Below are 18,728 nucleotides of genomic sequence, written 5' to 3'. Positions count from 1 at the left end.
CACCCACCCACCCTCCATCCTCCTCATCTTCCCTCCCCCTGTTCTCCTCCTCTCCAGATGTCCTGCTCCTATCTTCCAGACTCCCTAGCTCCTTTCTTTCCCCACTGCCTCCTGCGCTCTCAGTCTCTCAAAGCTCGGTTGACTTCCTGACCTCAGAGGCCCAGCTCTCAGTGACCCCCGTCTCCCCTCCATCATTTAGATTGTTGTCTCTCAGCTGGGGACACCGTATAATATCAGGCAGTGAATATCTAAGTCTCTAAACAAGGCTTGAATCTATGATTTCAGTTTTTTTTCTGAAATCATAGATTCAGAAAAAAATCTGTAGATTTGTAGATTTTTATGTAGTTCCTTTCCAAATGTATGTACACTTGAACTTTTTCACACGATAAAACCACATTTTCAGTTTGTTTTATTTGTGATTTTAGGCGTTACATCAAACCAAAGGACTTGCAATTGGGAAGTGGAAGAAAAAGAATTGGCCCAGTCAAAGTCCAGAACTTGACAAGACTTAAAATTTGAGCCCCACAGGCAATGTCTGTCCAATCCAACTGAGTTTGATATATTGCAAAGAAGAATGGGCAACTACTTCAGTCCCTATATGCAAAGCAGGCAAAGCTATATCTCAGTATAATTTATGTGCTACTTTTTGCTTTGTAATATGGAAAATCTCGAAAGATTACATAAAATTTCTTGATTTTAACATGACTTAGTTTAATCAAACTCAGGGTGCAGCAGAATAGAAAATGAATGTCAAAGAGATACCAAATACATGTTCAACTAGCATGTATCTAAGGGTCGAAGTCCAGGCACAAAGGAGAACAACTTCAGTGTCTTTGACCCTGTCCTGTCCTTGACTCTCTCTTGGAGGTGCACCTTGAGAAGACTACCATGTGACGCTAATGCTTCTGCACACAAAAACACACCAAGCTTTCCACTAGAGACAAATCCACATACACATATATACACAACGGCAGCCCCTCAAGGCTCTACATTCTCAAGGCTATCAGTGGAGTGAGGGTGGCTGATGTTTGCTCAGCTTTGAGGCCCTTTTCCCGTCCCAAACAGTCTCTGAAGCACAGACCTCACAAGAGATAGACCTGAGGAGCTGAATTGTATCATGGCCATGCAGAAGGCTGTGAAGATGAAGAATGTAAATCGATAAATTAAGTTAGGTGAGTGGATTAATTTGAGGAACCGTTTCTTGCCACTTGCTTTGCTTTTGTGGCTGTTTGACGTTTCAGCCATGGCACAGTGTTATCAGTGCTAAGGGGCCAGGGGACAAGCATGGTGAGGGGCAGCAAGAGAGGGGACATGGGTTGTGTTTGCATAAAGTGACAGTGTGGGCCAAGGGCTTATCAAGGCCTTTGTAGATTATTGATTGGAGCAGATACGTGAGGTACACGGGCCTGTACGTACCAGAGTGTGTTGGAGGTTCGGAAAACTCTGGCTTGACTCAAAAAAGATGCAAAGATGTTCAACTGTGCTTCTTTTGTGAACTACTGAGTCTTCTTGCAACACAGCAACCGTGGACGCCATCATTCAAAAATGTTCCTGCCACACAGATCTAAACACAGGGTATGGAAAACATGGGAAGTGCTGGTATTCCCAGGCTTGGTTGGAGTTAGGAATTAACCTGGCTGTAGCATGGGGCTTGTGTTGTGTCCCTGCATTTCATCCTTCAAGGCAACAGCTTGCTAGCAAACACACTCTCTTGTGCACGCACGCATACACACAGCCTTATCTTCCAGGGTCTTGTCTTGTTTGGCTAACACTGTGCAAATAGAAGGTGCAATACATCTCCTGACAGTTCCCAAAAGCAAAGGGGAGAAACACGCTGGTCAAACAAACAGCCAACCCTGAGTCACCCAGAGAGAAGAGATTTCTCAGGCTTTAACGAAACACAGATACACGCACACACATATATCTCTACACTTGGTGTGTAACAGTAGCCTGAATTTGAAGGCTTTGGGGCCTCTGGCTACCTTTTTAAACGTTTGTCTAAGCAGTCTTAAGACAGGAGCTGCTGCTCCTGGAGTGAATGGCTCCCAGCAAGCCATCCACAGGCTCCCTTTGTCCTCCGTCATATTTTATTATCTCATCAAAAAGCAGGAAATCCGATTCCCTCTCTCTGAAAAAGAGCTTATCCTTCTGTCTCAAAGCAACCTGTCACAAGAGGGAGAGATGGAGAGAATGGGGGAGAGTTGTTGGGCCGACGGGGAGACAGTGTAAAGGAGTGATTAACTGCCTCATTGCTATCAGACTCTCTTTTCTTTTTTCTGTCTTGCTTTGGTCCGTCCCTCTTGATTGGTATTTATCCAACACAGAGCACAATGTGAGGGGTTAGGAAGGCACAGATTTATCACCTTTGTGGATTCTTTCATCAGCCTTTCGTCCTTGTCTTCTTTTTTTTTCATATAAAGTTACACAAGGTAATAGCTGCATAAATATCAGCTTTCAACAGAGCTGTTTTTTTTGAACATCCTGTCACTTATGTCCTTTGTGTTTTTTACACTAAATATTGAGATTCATAGAGAATCTGGTCATTTCTATGTTATGGGCATAATCTGGCTCCTGTCAAATGAAAATCACTGCTTTTATTTTTATAAACGGAACAGAGGGACAGAAGTCCATATGATGATTGTCCCAAACAATGCTGGTTCATTCCAATCCTTGAGGTCTGGTGTCCTGCAGGTTTCAGATGGATGCTATAGGTGTGTTTCAGTACAGCTAATTCACATACCTCAATTGACTGAACCAGAAGAAGATTTAAAACCAATCAATTTCAGCTAATTGCTACTAGTTGCTTGGAATCTTTCAAATATTTTTTTTGTGTTAGCTCTCACTGTCAAAAAAATATATGAATCTTGTAATTTCTCAAGCATTATATGGCAAGTTATTTTTTTTTATGTCTGTGTTTTTCATAACAAAAACAGAATACTATCAAGTTATCTTGAATATTATCCAAACTGGTCACATATCTACTTCATCAGACACTGAACACTTTAGAAAAATATCTGGAAAGGAGGGTGTCTGATAATAGCTGTAGAGGGAATACTTGATCTTCAAGCAAAAATGCACGACAAGGCCAAACACTGCTCCAGATATTTCGGAAACTTTTTCTTAAAAAAAAAAAAGATATTTGCCTACAATTTTTTTTTATTAAAATCAAAAAGGTTGTAAATATATATATTAAAAAAAATGAACCAGTGCATGGCAATTACATTGACAGTAGCAGTTCAAATCCAATAGCAGAATATCCCGAGCGTGGCTAACGCAGTGCTGGGTTTGTTTTTTAATGATGCATATGTGGGGTTTCCTTACTGATAGTTTTACTTGAATTTTCTTCCATTTTTTATAGTGTTTCATTGGTCAATGCTTAATTAACTTGACTAATGATTTGAAAGCTTCTTCCAAAACAAAATGTAGCTTTTTTATTGTCTTGCCTGACATATTGTTTTTTTTTGTTTTTTTTGTTTAAGACACTTTTTAAGCTCACATTGGAAGCTTTATGAAAAGAAAGTTGTTGTGATAGTTGGCCTTTATGCACATGCTTTAATAGCATCTGGGTGACCGGTCCACACTTTAGTAGATAGTTTTTTAATCCTCCTTCCTGTTTTTGAAAAAACTATGTTGTATTTACTCACTAGGGCCTTATCATCAAAAATGCTGCAAATGGCCACAGTTGGTATTTACACCGATGTTAACAGCTTTGAAAATAAAGCAGTGACACCTTTGTCTAATTTGACACAATTTACCCTTTATTTTCTCAAATATTATTTCCTGATTTGAAGCTTACTTCAAACAGTGTCAGCTCAGTATAAGAAAGTCATAGTATTTTTGTGTGTGTGTGTGCGCGTGTGTTTTTGGAGAGTTTCGTCATCTAAGACTCAGTTTATATCCACATGTGAGGCTGTAAATGCACCAGAAAATTATTTTTAAATGTTTTGTGTGTGTGTTAGAGGACTAGGCCTCAGTCACCTTGTTTGCCTTTTCCAAGTGCTTACTGCAAACCCCACAAAAAAAAAAAACTCTCCGTCCTTTATCACCTCCCCTCCTCCTGCATCTGTGTTTTAATTTTGGGCTCTGCTGAGAAGTTGTTAAAAAGCCCTATGAAATATGTATGAAGGATTGTGAGCCACGCGATTGGCCCCATTTACCGGACAGCAGAGCAAATGAACAGCCACACTGGATAATCCCCCACAATGCCTGTGGAACAAAGGCCCAACAGCTGACCCTACAGAGAAGGATGGAGACAAGGGGAGAGTCGGGTAAAATGGTGGGGGGTGCAAACAGTTAGGGCTCACTGGTGGTCAGGGGGCAGTTCACTCGTATGCGCCTCACATGTAGTGGCAAAACAAAGGCTTGTGGGACAGGAATAACTCCCTCTGTTCTGTTGTTCCACACTCTCTCCTTAGACTCTTCTCAGCCCCTCCTTCCCTCGCCATCGCTCCCTCACCCCCTCCCCCTCTCGCAGTCAAGAGGATCTGAAATACCAATACCCTTTTCTCCTTGACATTGCTTTCTCCTTGCAGTCAGCGTTTTGCTGTCCTTTTATAGTCAAAACGTCAGGAGAAATTCCATGCAGGAATATTCTTAGTAATGCAGCACTGCCTGCATCCAGCGGCCAGGGTGCTGCGCTCCTTTGGCCAGTCAGCGCAGTCCATGGGGAACAGCGTGCGCGGGCAATTGCACAAACTTGCCGTGGCACACGCATTACCTTGCCCTCGTGCCAGGGTTATTGTGCCAGTATTTCGGAAGCTACAAACAGCCCAAACAATGAATAATATCCTCTTCCACTCCTCTGGACAGGGGGATTCAATATTTGGGGAATTGGGTTATAGCATCCAAGCTCCTTATTCATGACTCACCTTTTCACTTCCACAGAATAACATACACACCACACGCCATTCATCACCCCTAGAGGGGGTAGGTGGGCTGTCCCATGTGTGTCTAAGAGTGTGAATAAAACCCTGCATGTGTGTGTTCATCGTGTGTGTCCACTAACCTTGCTGTGTCCTGACACTCCTGATGAGTATCTGCAGGACACTAGGAGTGGAGCGCGCACTGTCAGGCGTTTAGACTAGCTGCTGCTGTGTCTATATGTGAGTGTGTGTGTGTGGGTGTGTGTGTGTATCAAGAGAAGCGGGCAGGGAGACAGTCAGCACTATCCAAGCAGGTGACCCCTGAAGGCTGCATCGCCCTTAGCTCTGAGTCGAGGAAAGAGCCAAATACACCAGGGTAGCTAAAGTGTGTGTGTCACCATACAGGATGTGTCATCTCCTTGGCACAAGAAGGTGTGTGCGCTGGTGTGTGTGCTCACGCCTACATAGGTGTGTGTGTGTGTGTGCGTGTGTGACAGAGTGTTGGCTTGGGGGAAGGTGTCACAGATCTTTGCCAGACTAATCATCTCCGCGGTGTCGGTGAGCGCTGCTGTCAGGGACACTAAAGAGGCGGCGTGTCTCCCCGTTCCCAGAGCATTTAGTACTTCCTCTTTCGCCAGCACCTCTCTGTCGCTCTTCAAGTCGACTCCGCTCTCTCAGTTGGTCACAGATTCGCAGCGAGAGCCATAAACATGTCACATGTGCCATGTTGCTACAGAGGGGGCGGGGAGTGAGAAGCGTGATGAACCTGAGTATACACAAGAAGTTACTTTTTTTCTCAGGCTGCCACCTCAATCGCGTTTTAAGGAAGTACACAGAGGAGATTTATGGTTTTACATCCACAGTGAAGATATCAAGATACACTGCCCTCGAAGATATTCAATTCACAGTGGCATGCAAAAATATTTATAACTCTTTAATGCTTTCACATTTTGCTGTGTTACAACCAGAAACATCAGTTGGCCTGAATGGAGAAGTGTGTTTTCCAAACCCATTTAAAACTTTCCTCAAAGCCTGTAAACTTTCTAAAGAAGGCGCTCTAGTCAGATTAGACTAACACTGAACTCTTTGTCCTAACTGGTGGTGGCAGCATGTTACCATGAGAATGCTGTTCGTTGACAAAGATAAAAATGTCGGTTGAAGTTCATGGAAAGATGGATCAAGCTAAGTGCTGGGCAAGACGGTAGAAAACCTGATAGATGCTGCAGGCAACTTGAGAAAATCACCCCAAAAACTAAATGCAAATGTTCCCTTCTTCTCTTTGCCCACTAAGGTCCCCGATCGCTTCCTGGAGGTGGCTGAGATTACATTGCGGGAGTTCTTTAATGCCATCGTGGCCGGCAAAGACGTGGACCCATCCTGGAAGAAGGCCATCTACAAGGTCATCTGCAAACTGGACAGCGAGGTCCCTGAGATCTTCAAGTCCCCAAATTGCCTTCAGGAGCTTCTACATGAGTAAAATTCCTCCTACACCTCCATCTCTGCTCATCTCTTTGCGCTTATTTTGTTTGTCGTTTCTGATTTAATTGAATTTTTCAAAAAATTCCCCCTTATTTTTTTTTTTTATTATTATTATTATTATTTCTAACTAAACGTTTGATTTTTTTTTTCTTTTATTATTATTTTTGAATGTATAAAAGTTATGGAGTAGCATTCCCAAACTAAAGCCTCTGTGGCATTTCCTAAATGATCTAGCTATTGTGTTGTTGTTCATATATTATTATGGTTATTATATGTTTTGTTTTTCTAACATTCTGAAGTGAAGAGACTTTTATTACTGGGTGTTTTTGGACCGTGTGAGCCCTCACCTGAATGGCCTGTTTTATGAACAATACTACCTGAGTGTGCGGAGGGACTTTGCATTTACATCACTACAAACACAGGCAGGGTTTACTAAGAAACTGTATCCCTCCAGTTGTAGGGGCATCCTGATAAACCGTTTCCTGCTTGGCTGCCCAATAGACTCTGCTTTATGAGATGTCACTAAGAAGACACACATGCACACAAAATCGAGGCCTACTGTGGTTATTGACTGGACTAAAACTGGACTCGTGTTACTGGTCAGCACTGGTCTGCAGAACTTGGACTGGTTTTAAGAGGCTACTGAAGTCGACCACCTTTTGAAGTGTATTCTCCCCTAAAAGCAGGGCATTGTGTTTATTGGGTGTACATTATTTTGATTAATATTCTTATTGTTGTTTATGATTATTTGTCTTTTTTTTTTTGCTTGCTGAAGATTGGCACTTCAAGACTTGTTTGTCCCTTGATGCCGTTGCAGAAGAAAAATAAATTATTATTAATATTACTCCAAGCGCATTTAGATTCCTAAATACTTTCTCCACCGTATTTCCCTCCATCCTTTTCTTTGCTCGAATTTCTTCATGAAAGCAATCATGTCAGGTTTTCTGTTTGACTGGAGTAAAAAGATGTCCCTAATTAGTAACACTGTGAAACAGGGTCTAAAGAAGGTTTCAGTAACACTTCACACAAAAGAGTACAGAAATACAAAGCAAACACATTATACTTGTGTTGTTTTTCTTCATACTCATCTTTAAATCAGCAATGTTTCTGAAGGTGCTCCACCTGAAAGTGTACAACTGCTCATCTGTATCTGTATACTGTCGATATCCAGCTCTTATAAGATTAAGGCAGCCTGATTACTATTTAGGCTTCTGTTCTAATAATCCTATGCGAAGTGAAAATGAAGTGCTAAAGTTGCTTTATTTGCAGATGATACTTGAATATTTCAGGATATTGTAGAGAAACTTAGGTTGAAGCAACACACACACACACACACACACACAGGTGTGCACACACAAGTCAACCATAACAATTTGACCAACTGTTTAGTGGTGTATGCAGTCAAAACTATCCATATACCTGGTTTTAAATAATCTTTTACCAACATGTTTCTTATGACTGGAAGTGATGCTAACCAATTAGATTTAGGCAAAACTTGAATTTCATTGAGAACCTGTGAAGAAATCTAAAATTTAGGGTGGTAACTAAAAGGCCTTCCTCTCGTAGAGACACAAAGTTGATCATCACCAAAGATATATTATCAAATACCAACGGAAATCCTATGAAAACTGGTCAGCAATTATAATAAGGGTTTGTGTGATGTAACACAAATAAAAAGATGTCTCTACCTAATTGTTTTAATTAGGTGCTTCTTTTAAATCACTTTATTTTCTTTTGAGTGAGACTCTCGCCTACCATAAACAAACTTCTTGGTTGAACGATATTTACTTTAAACCAAAATCTGCCAGGGGTACAAATTATCCAACGGGCGAAAACCAACCCATTCATTATTTCTGACACATGGACACATGCGGCAGTGGCATCTTTCTTCCGCGTTCATCTGCCTGTGAGTGATCTAGCTTTTTCCTACAAAGCAACAGTTCGAGGTCGGAGGTGAGCACTCACCCTGAGGGTAGATGGAGAAGTTCTCACCACTACAAAGATCAGGGACAAAGGAGCAGAGCGTTGTACAACGCACACCTGGAGCTCTCCGCTCTGCCCCGCTGTCTCAAAGCGGCTTCGTTCTCAGACCCAAAGTGTAATTTGCTTGAAAGCCACAGTGCCCAGATTGCTAAATGGCGGCCCCACAGAATTTTACCTGTGATTTTTTTTTTCCCCTCCTTATTTGCACATATTTTTAGAGTTATTCATGTGTGTGTGACTGTGTGCTTTCATCCACCCTCTCTCAGGCTTAATAAAAGTGAAGGAAAAAGTTGACTTGAAAGTGCACGCAAGCTAGCTGTTGATCTCACCTCGGAGTCATTATCTTATAGGATGTCTTTGTGTTTCACAAAAGATCAAAAGGACCAGGTTGCTTGACCTGCTGACTCGTCTAAGCGAGACAAAGCACCTGACAAAAGGCAGCAGCAAAGACTTAGAGCTACTCCCTTCATTATGTCCCCCTCTCCTTCTCCTCCCTGGACAGTGTTTCTTCTTAAGATTGGGAGCCCTGAGAAAACGACCCGGACACTTTTCGCACTGAAGGATGCCTGAGTCTCAAAGCACCAGCCAAGGGCTCTAAAGCGTCACAAACAAAAGGGAGAAAGGAAAGACAGACTTTTATCTGATGTGCAGATTATTATCGGTCCCCGCCCTGCCCTTCCTGAAACTCCACCCTGATGTAATATAGTTTCTATGCCTAAAAAGTGTGGAAAAAAAAAATATTTTTGTCAAGTTTTCCTTTTCAATTGTCATTTGATATTTATGATTAAAAATAAATAAATATTGAAGTTCAGTTCTGGCATTTTCTGGTAATTTGTGAAAATATGTACAGTTTCTGAAGGCTCTTTGAAAGAAAAGGTTTAATAAAGCAGCCACAGAGGGTAATTTATGTGGCACTTTTATGGAATTGAATACTTGGAAATTTCTCAACTAGGAGGAATAGGGGCAGGTTTTTATACCTTTTTCAGCCAGTTTCATTTTTTTATGTGTCTTTATTTTTCTTGCTACGTGTTGAATTAATATCTTGTTGAGAAAGAAATGCGTTTAGAAAATTTAAGCACATTTCAAGAGTATGAACTATTGTGGCAAATGTCAATATGTCAGGATAAAACAGAATACTTGTACAGATGTTTTTTATATGATCGGTAAGAGTGCTAGAGAGGAATGAGTGATTAAAAGACTAAGTTGGGGGGGCGGGGCGGTGTGGGGATAAATCTCCAAAAAAAATTCAAAAACAGCCAGCCCCCATGAGTCCCCCACCCACGCACACCCCTGCCAGGCCTTTAGCGGGAGTCCATCTCCCAACTCCCATCGGCAGTACTCTTGAAGTTGCACCAGCGTTGTGGTTTCTTTTACCGAGCGGTGGGGCCATCATGGCACAGGTGGTCGCCGACATAGACTTAGACCGAATCCAGGAAATAGACAGGACCTTGCAGTCAGATTTGCCATGGAAAGAAAATTTGTACATATATGCTTTGATTAAAGAGGCTGGAGGCAGACGTAAAAATCCTATAGGGCCTTTTTTTTTTATTGTTTGGTAAATATTTGTGGATTTTCTGTGTGCTCATTCGTACGTTTGTTTGCGACATGTACTGTATACAAGTGTTTGCGTCTGTGTGAAAGAAAAGACCGATTATGAGAACCTGTGAACCACCGAGTGACACAATTCTCAACACTGTGTGCCCTCCCCCACCCCTGGGAGTACCACCCTTACATGTAAATGATTCTCATTAAGCATTGGCAACATGTGTTTACGTGTGTGTGTGTGTGTGTGTGCGTGTGTGCGTGTGTGTGTGTGTGTGTGTGTTGTGATAATTTCTTCTGATCTGTTTTCTGACCTGTTTGAAAGAGGATTTTGATTTAAGGCTTTCAGTGGTAAATCCTTTCTTTAAATTATTATTATTATCATTATTATTATTATTATTATTATTATTACTAAAATTATTACTACACTGCTCCTCTTTTATTGTAAATAATAATGACATGGACTTACATTGATAAATACGGCCTTTGTATGACTTAGCAATATTTTTATGTAAATAGTGTTTTGTTCATGCTTTTTCTATGACATTATTAGTGCAGTAATTCCAATTGGAACAGCCATGTTTTTCTACAGTCTGAATAGTGACACAGGTTGTAAAATAAAACTCATAACGTGGCTGCTGTATTTCTTTCTCCTGTTACTGGTGTCTATTTGTCTCAGCAGGTTTTTGTGTAATTTATTGGTTTAATTTATCCTAATTTATTTCATGTTGTTCTATTTTGATTTCCTTCCATCCAGCGAAAGATGCACTGCATTGCAACAAGCTGAATCAATTTAAAAGTGTTCAGGCTTTTTTTTATTATTATTATTATTTAAAAGTGAATTTAATTAATGTAATTGACAGAAATGCTGAACAAAGATCAGACAGCTTAATGGAACCTGATAGATAATGGGTTTGACTGGGTAGAGGGTGGAGTTAGAAAGCTTGAAACTAGTTTAAAGACTTTTTTTCTTCTCTTGAGATGTTTTATTTCCCCCCCCCTGTGTTGTTTTGGCCCAGCCCAACAAAGAACCAGTAGTCAAACTGCCTTTTGTGCCTTCACCCTCTATGAACTGAATGTATGTGCAGTATATATGCAAGCTTGTGCTAAATGCAAAAAAAAGATAAATAAAAATAAAAAACGAGAGTGGAAAATGTCAACGGCATGTGGCTTGTTTTTTTTGTGTTTAAAGCATCTGCAAGATTGTAAAGACTGACACTGAAATATAATTCTTCATTTCAATTCTAAAACAATATTTAACACCAGGAGTTCTCTAACTTAATATTTAAAAGGTCTAAATCTAATTTCGAGAAGAAAAAAAATCAGATATCTAGATCACTTTGAAATAATTACATTTTTATACATTCACTTTCAACATACAAGCATTGTGTTCCAACTATATTTTAACTTGACTATTTGAACTCCAAACTCAGCAAAAATGCAGATGACTTTGAAATTTATTTCTCAGACTGTCTGACAAAATACTTTACAAACATTCATCTTATTCCACCTAAGATAGATGCACTTGGCAGTTTCTGCCTTTTACCTTTTTTTTGTACCATAAATAAGTATTAAAATTTCTTATGTTGTCATAGCAGCGTAAGGCTCATAATGAACTTCACTTTAGCATACACTTTGTACACTATCTGGCCGCAGGTTAACACCTGTTGACCGGGTCCAGACTGACTGGCAGTTTGGCCCAGATCCAGATCAGAAACTGACCTTTGAAAATCGTTTTATTACCCTGATATCTCAAAACTTGTTTCTCCAGCATTGAATGCTCCGATGCATTTAATTCATGAACCACGCCCTCTGTTATTGTGGAGAACATGCCTCTATGATGTGGCAAATAAGAGTTGCAAAAAGTTTTTTTTGTTGTTTTCAATTAAATAGGTTTTTATCCTTGAATTAACAGCTGAAAGACTGCAATGTTAGAACTTCAGGAATTTGATTATTATAATATATAATTATTCACATATTAGCAAAACAGATTGACATGGTATTTCCATGTCTATTTGACATGACACTGATACTTATTTACTGCAAAGAGAGGAAATTATTTTTATTCCATTATCGATGCAAAGTCGTCTAAAATTGTTGAAGGTATAGTAGAGTAAAAAGTGTGGTCGTAGAAAAGCAATTCATCTCTCCATTAAGGGATTCCACTGCATAGATAATTATTGTTTCATGTATATATTTTTTTAACCAAATACTTATTAATTGCACTTTATTTACAGTGACAATAACTATATTCTGTTTGATCTGTTTATCAACTCTGGAAAAAAGTTGTAATAAAATGCACAATGATCCTTCAATGATAGCTGTCCAGAAATTAAATTGTTTTAAAGTTTCTAAAAGAGAACATGTTTAAGATTCGCCTACAGACTTTACCGCTTTTTTTTGTTTTTTTGTTTTTTTTTTTTCTGGGGGGGAGGGGTTGTTCTGTTAGTAGTTTGGGAATTGTTTAAGAAGGCTATTTAAAAAAAAAAAAAAAGTATGGTGTTGTTCTCTCTGCGTCATTTTGCTGTTTTCTTATCGTGACCTCCTCTGTACTTTCCAGCATGCCAGCCCCATCGCTCTGTTCCTTTTTTTTTTCCTTTGTTCTCGCCTGACTTGCTTTTCTCTCTTTTTTTGCTTTGATGCTCATTTTTTGGAGTTGCCTCTTTTGTGTCTTTCTTGCTCGTTTTTATTCTTTTTTACTCCCCCCTCCTTTGCTCCTATGTTCCTTTTCCCTCTCGTCCTCCGCCCGCCTCCCTCCGCTCGCCTTAACCGGAGGCTACAGCTCCTTAGGTTGGGCTGAGACAGCATCTTTGTACAACACCGACCGTCTGCTCTGTAATCAAATACCATCTGTCGCTACATCTGAAGACTCACTTTCTCGCTTCCTACATCTCACACACACACACACACACACACACGCACGCACATGCGCACACAGACCCCACATCTGTGTTTTGTAAGGTGTGTGTGAGTGAGCTTTTTATGTACAGTGACCCATGTACTTACAATCTTTACACCTGGTTCATTCTTGGCCTGCAGGGTGGAAGTCACCAGAGTCACTTTCACCACTTCCTGTTTTTCCCCCGTCTCGCTCACCTAGTGGTTCAAAGGTCATTGTCTTCAGGTATCCATGTTTGTTCTGTGTGTCAGCAAGACCTTGGCTGCCGTATCACACAGGAGATAGCGGACTTTAGCTTCCCAGTCTTCAGATCAACGGCCCACTATCTCAAAAGGTCTGCCAGCCTTTCCCAATGTTTGCCCAAAGTTTGTCCCTGCTCCGGCACACAAAACGTTGACACGGCTCCCCAAGGTCCCTCTACGCGCCCCTCCTCCCTCCGTGGTCGCTCTTTATCGCACGCTCGGGTTCAAGAGCGTTTATCCTTAAAAGGCCTTTTTTTTTTAATAAGTTAGACAGGTTTGCTTCGACATTTCAATGCAGCTAGTACATAACAGATGGCAGATCTTCTGTTCAGAAATTATTTTGTGGAAGGGAGGATACTAAAATTCAAAGCCAGAACTATAAGCAAACTTTGCAACCGTTTCGGGCCCCCTGCTGGTCTGGGGCCCCACAGGAGCACTTGAATTAACATAGAGCGGGTTCACAAATGGTTGTAGTCATATTTGGTTGCCACTGTTTTTAACATGTGGCATTTTATTTTATGTTTTTTGCATATTAAATAAAAAGCACAGCCAACTCTAGCACAAGAGATAAAATTAAGCGCTTATTATTTTTGTGTAACTAAACAGAAAACATCCTGGATATTCTGCGAGATGTGAATCTCAAATATTAAACTGAAATAGAAAAAGCTAACAAATGGAAAATAATCATTTTATCATACACAGTTTTATTTAGGATATAATAATAAATAATTTTCATATAAAATACAGTATGTGTCCTTTTTATAAACTGTATTTATTATTTATAAGTTTGATGCTTATGGTGCTGCCGTAAAACAAGAAGCCTTACACCTAATTTGAGTTACCTCAATACCTGTATGATTCAAACTCCTGTACACTGCAACAGGGGCTCAGTTTAAGACATTTAAAAAGTTTATAAGTTGATTAAAATTTTCCTCTTGATATAATGATGTTGGCATTATGACACAAAGACGGTCAGTGACTGCAACACTTATTTACATACATTAAGGAAGTTGTTCTCTATTTGAAAGTTAGAATAATGTTTGATTGCTAGTGTAATAATTTCTGCACCTTGTGTTACATGTAGTGCATATTATAAATCAGACCAACAGACAGTACTTTTTTTTTCCAGTTGTTGCTTGTAAAGAAAATATTAAACTAGGATTCACAAGTCGATAATAATTGAGATAAGATTCAGATGCCTCAAATAAACCTCTCTTTAGGGCCTTACACACCCTTGGGCCGTTCCTAGTAAAGGCTTCATTCCCTTTCTGTGTGACATTTTAAGCTTTTTATCACCTACTCCTGGGTTTGAGTGTGAGTGTGTGTGCAGTGGACCATGAAGAAAATGTTTACATACATTGTAGCTCCATTTTTATTTGAAGTGAAATTCTAGCAAAAATCCCTTCTTTTTTTGCACAAACCGATCCAGTTTTAATAGAAAATCTTGATTTTTTTATTTATTTTTTACTGGCACAGTAGGGTGTTAATTCTGGCTCACCCGTTTGTGACACCAGTGTTGGAGACACCTAGTGGTCACTATGTGTACTTTGACAACATTTTTGACTGTCCCTCAGCCTGTTCTCATCCTGTTTCCCCGTTGTCCTCTTCTGCTAGTTCTTCTTATCTGTGCTTCTTTCTCCCCCCTGTTCTTCATCTGTTTTTTGCATGTGTGTGTGTGGGGGGGTGTGTGTGTGTGTGTGTGTGTATATTTGTTAATAGAAGGATTCCAGTTGGACAGATCATTGTGCCCTCTTTTTCTTCCCTCCCTCTGCCACTCTCGCTGGAAGGCTTCAGCGCAATTGGAGCCTCGGAGGCTCAAGAGAGGAGCCTGGGAAAGAAGGAACAAAGGGCCGTCCGTCTGCAGCAATCACCACTCCGCGCCTCCTCTCCCTTTTCCCCGTTCTTCCCTCCCTCGGTCCCCCTTCACTTCCCTCTCTCCACTGGTCTCCACTGGCCAGCGCCCCAAATTAAGACTTCAGACAAGAAAATGGGCTCACTAAAAAAGGAGAGGAAAAAGCAAGCGAAAGAGAGGGAGAAGGAAGTCCAGAACAAGCCAAGAGGAGCAGTGCAACAAAGCCTCTGTTGTTGGAGAGCAGGGCCCCTCTGTTGCTCCGCGAGGAACTGTCACTGTGTCAACTTGGACCCCCTTGTTTTGAGGAACACAAACCATAAAGAGCACACACACAGAACACACACACCCAGAGACGGAAATCATGCTGCAGAGGACAGCATGCTCACATTCTTTCATATTCACCAAAACAAATGATGATTTCATTTATTAAGGACAAAAGCGTTCAAAACCAGTCTGGCCCTATATGAAAAGTAACTGCTCCCTAAACCAACAACCAGCAACAACCGACATCAGGAGTTTGCTGGGATTTGAACATGAATGATCAGATTTGAGCAAGAAGATCGCACCGCAGCAGATTTAGGACAAGACTTTGACTAGGCCACTTCAAAACCTTTTTGTCACCGTCGTATTGTTTTTATTATTTTGAGACATTCGGATGTGTACTTCCTGTTTTGCCTTGGATCACTGTCTTGTTGCACACCTCGCTGATAAAAAAAAAACTCCAAGTGAATTATGAGTACATCAGAGAATGAACTGTTTAATATTTGTGCATATATGTATATATTAGGGAAGAACCTCCAAACAAGAGGAGGGTTAATTTTACACAATTACTCCCAAGAAGATTTCAAATTGCTGTCAAATGTACTTGAGCCAAATAAATCTGATCAAAATGAAAATAGGGTACTTTTGTCTTTTATTTCTTTATCGAATAAAATAATTAACTATTATGTCTTTGCCTTGTCTTTGCGAAGATTGGGCTGCTGAGGTAAAGATGCGAATTTTGGTTCTTCTAGAAACTTTCTGTCTGTTTTGTCAACCCAGAAATGCACGTATGCACAGAGACAACATGCCAAACACGTGCTGATTCTCCAAATTATTCTAGACAGTAAAGGTGAGAGGACAGCAGCTGTGAATTCCCAAAGCAAACCTTCCCGTTGACTGCCAAGAAGAGTCAGAGGGGGGCAAACTGAGGCGGGAGGAAGTAAACTTAAAAAAGAAGCAAAGTGAAGGTTGGGGAATCTGTGCACCGATGAGATTGAGTGCTGAAGGTAGACAATTCAAAAGGTATTTATACTATATCAGACCATTTGTTGATGCCTTACAGGTGAAGTCTGGACTCTGAGGGAAAACAACTTTTTTTTTTATAAACCAAAGAGACCCCAAAAATACAATCCTAGTATCTTTGGACAGATTTTCCACAAACACACAGAATGCAAGAGTATTTTCACATTGAACACATGATTTAATGTTGCAACTGGTTTTTATTTATTTATTTTATTTATTTATTTATACATACATACATAATCTGGAGGCATTCAAACCATCCTGAGTCATTACTTTCTAAAACCATGTTTCACTGCAATGAGCTTCCAGTTCTGTCAATTTGTCTTTACAGAATCGTTTCAATTAGACGAAGAGCATCTGTGAACATCAATTTTCAGGTCTTGCTACAAATTAATACCTTGGGACTTTTTGTTATGTATTTCATTTAATTCAAACCATTATTGGTGTGTTTCTCTCACTTTTAATTGCCAATTGCGTGTTCAATTGATTTGATTGTTTTAAACGATGGCGTCTTTGTCTCCGATTGTTAAATGCCCGTTTCTTTTGTCAAGAATCTCTAAAGCTTTTTGTGGCACACCTGACTGGAGAAAACTGGTTTATGAGAAAACTGATTTTCCTCTTTTGTTTGTATTTTTCATGATTATCCCGTATTCATCTGAGTCCATCTTCGCATTTCTTCTGACCAGCTTCTCTCTCCTCCTGAAGAAACGCATCCCCACAGCATGTCCCCACCATGGTTCACCATGGAGAGGGTACGTTCAGGCTGATCTACAGTTCAAGTCCCTGTCCACATGTTGTTTGTTAATTGTTACTTTTTTTTAATTTTATGTAGAAAACAAGTTTCAAGTTGGTCAATCACATGAAATCATAATAAAACACATTGAAGTCTGTAGTTGTAATGGGACAAAATGTGAGTTTTTTTTATTGGGGTGTGTATACTTTCTCAAAAACTGTCATACGTGCTCTTTACCATCACCAAACACCTAAAGCAAAAATACAACTTCAAAGATAGAAACACAACTAGCTTTAGACATCACCAAACAGTTTTAGCAAATAAAATCAAACTCCTTGTGCTCTATATACCAAGAACAAACTTTTAAAATATTTCACATTGAAATGATAAAGCTCCAGGTTACATTTATTTTTCTAAAAGTGTTTTTCTTCCCTGCGTAAAAAGAAACAGATTATTGCGAGTGTGTGTGCGTCGGCCTTCGTGTGTGCATGCATAACTGTACATTGGGATAGAGATAAAAAAACTGAACTAGTTTGGCTTCTTCCAGTGTAAACTGGGTCTGGTGGGTCCAAGACAGATGGCTGTGAGGGTAAAGCCACTTTGGGCTGCCTCACTTTCACAAACACACACAAACATGAATACACATCTTTTAATAGCCGTTATTGGCATCCTTTGCCTCTTCCAGATTCCCGAGTCAAAAATCACAGAGGCCCATTATATTTCCTTTTGACCCATTTGGCGAGACAACGGGAGCATTGAGTTCTGGATTAAACGAAAAGCAGTTTATAATCCAGTAATTCTAATGTTTTAATTACTTAGATGAACAGGAGGTGTTTGAGCAAAGGCTAATCTCCGAGACATAAGGGGGGAGAGAGCGAGAGGGAGGGTGAGATTTGTTTTCTTTGCAGTGCTCACACAAACACACGCGCACACACACACACACACACACACACACACAGACTTCCTCATGGAATATTAGCTGTGTGTTAAAGTTTATCACCTGTTATCAGCACAGATTAAAAGATTCACAAACTATATTAAGGTGAGGCACAGACTGGAGGTGCAAAATCATTACCGAGCTTGTCTGCCACTGTCTATCCATGTAATGAATTGTGCATTCCTACAAGATACCACACTCCGCTTTGGAAAACCTGCAGTTCTACAGTAAAAATAGAACGTCACGTTGTTGTTGTTTTTTTGTTTATTTGTTTGGGGGTTTTTATTAAATCAAGATCAGCTGTATCTGGAGTGACGCTCTGGTCACAGTTGTGACTGATCCCGTGATTGTCTTTAATAGCCACCCTTCCTGTCAATCAGGCAGCAGGACAAAGGTGGCTAATGCAAGAATGATGACCTCATGCCTGAGGTCGCGCCGCACTGAAGGGGTCTTAACACCGTTCAACTTGCCTTTTGTGTCTGGTGCCTTGTTCTGTTTTTTTTCCATAGTGCAACGAATTTCATCCAAGGTATTGTTCTGGAGTTTGAGATGCACGCACGTACACAGAGGCCCTTGATCCATGGGGGCTGGAGCGATTAGCCAGGAGTGAGCCTCAAGACAAGGAGTGACAAACGGGACAGCTGCAGGGTTTGGAAGGCTGTCTTGGTACCCCCCCAACCACCCTTCACCACATGCATACACACAGCTTCACCAGCACATCCTCAAGTCAGCCAAACAACCTATTGTCTCGCTGTGCTATTTCATTTGTCATGATATGGATATGATTATAGATTAACTATTAGGATTTTTTTTTCTCTCACAAAAACACACTGCTGCTGCTGCTGTAACTGCTGTAAACTATAATGTTTCTCCATCCTTAAACTCCTTATGCAACAACCCCTACGCTCCTTCTTC

At 40.4% G+C, this 18,728-nt stretch overlaps 1 protein-coding gene across 1 annotated transcript in view; it reads left to right on the top strand.

The window, feature by feature from the left end:
- The window catches only part of prox1a (prospero homeobox 1a), a 34,502-nt gene extending 23,476 nt beyond the window's left edge, over nt 1-11,026 (top strand). Inside the window, exon 5 of the mRNA XM_007552853.2 lies at nt 6,154-11,026. Coding sequence (XP_007552915.1) covers nt 6,154-6,339 — 186 coding nt within the window. The 3' untranslated portion in view covers nt 6,340-11,026. The remainder of the gene's footprint in view (nt 1-6,153) is intronic.
- Nucleotides 11,027-18,728: the final 7,702 nt, after the last annotated feature.

Source organism: Poecilia formosa, unplaced genomic scaffold, assembly GCF_000485575.1.
Source record: "Poecilia formosa unplaced genomic scaffold, Poecilia_formosa-5.1.2 Scaffold53, whole genome shotgun sequence".
In the NCBI taxonomy this organism is placed as follows: Eukaryota; Metazoa; Chordata; class Actinopteri; order Cyprinodontiformes; family Poeciliidae; genus Poecilia; species Poecilia formosa.
The sequence above is the reverse complement of the archived record's forward strand: the minus strand, read 5'-3'. Positions and strand labels throughout refer to the sequence as shown.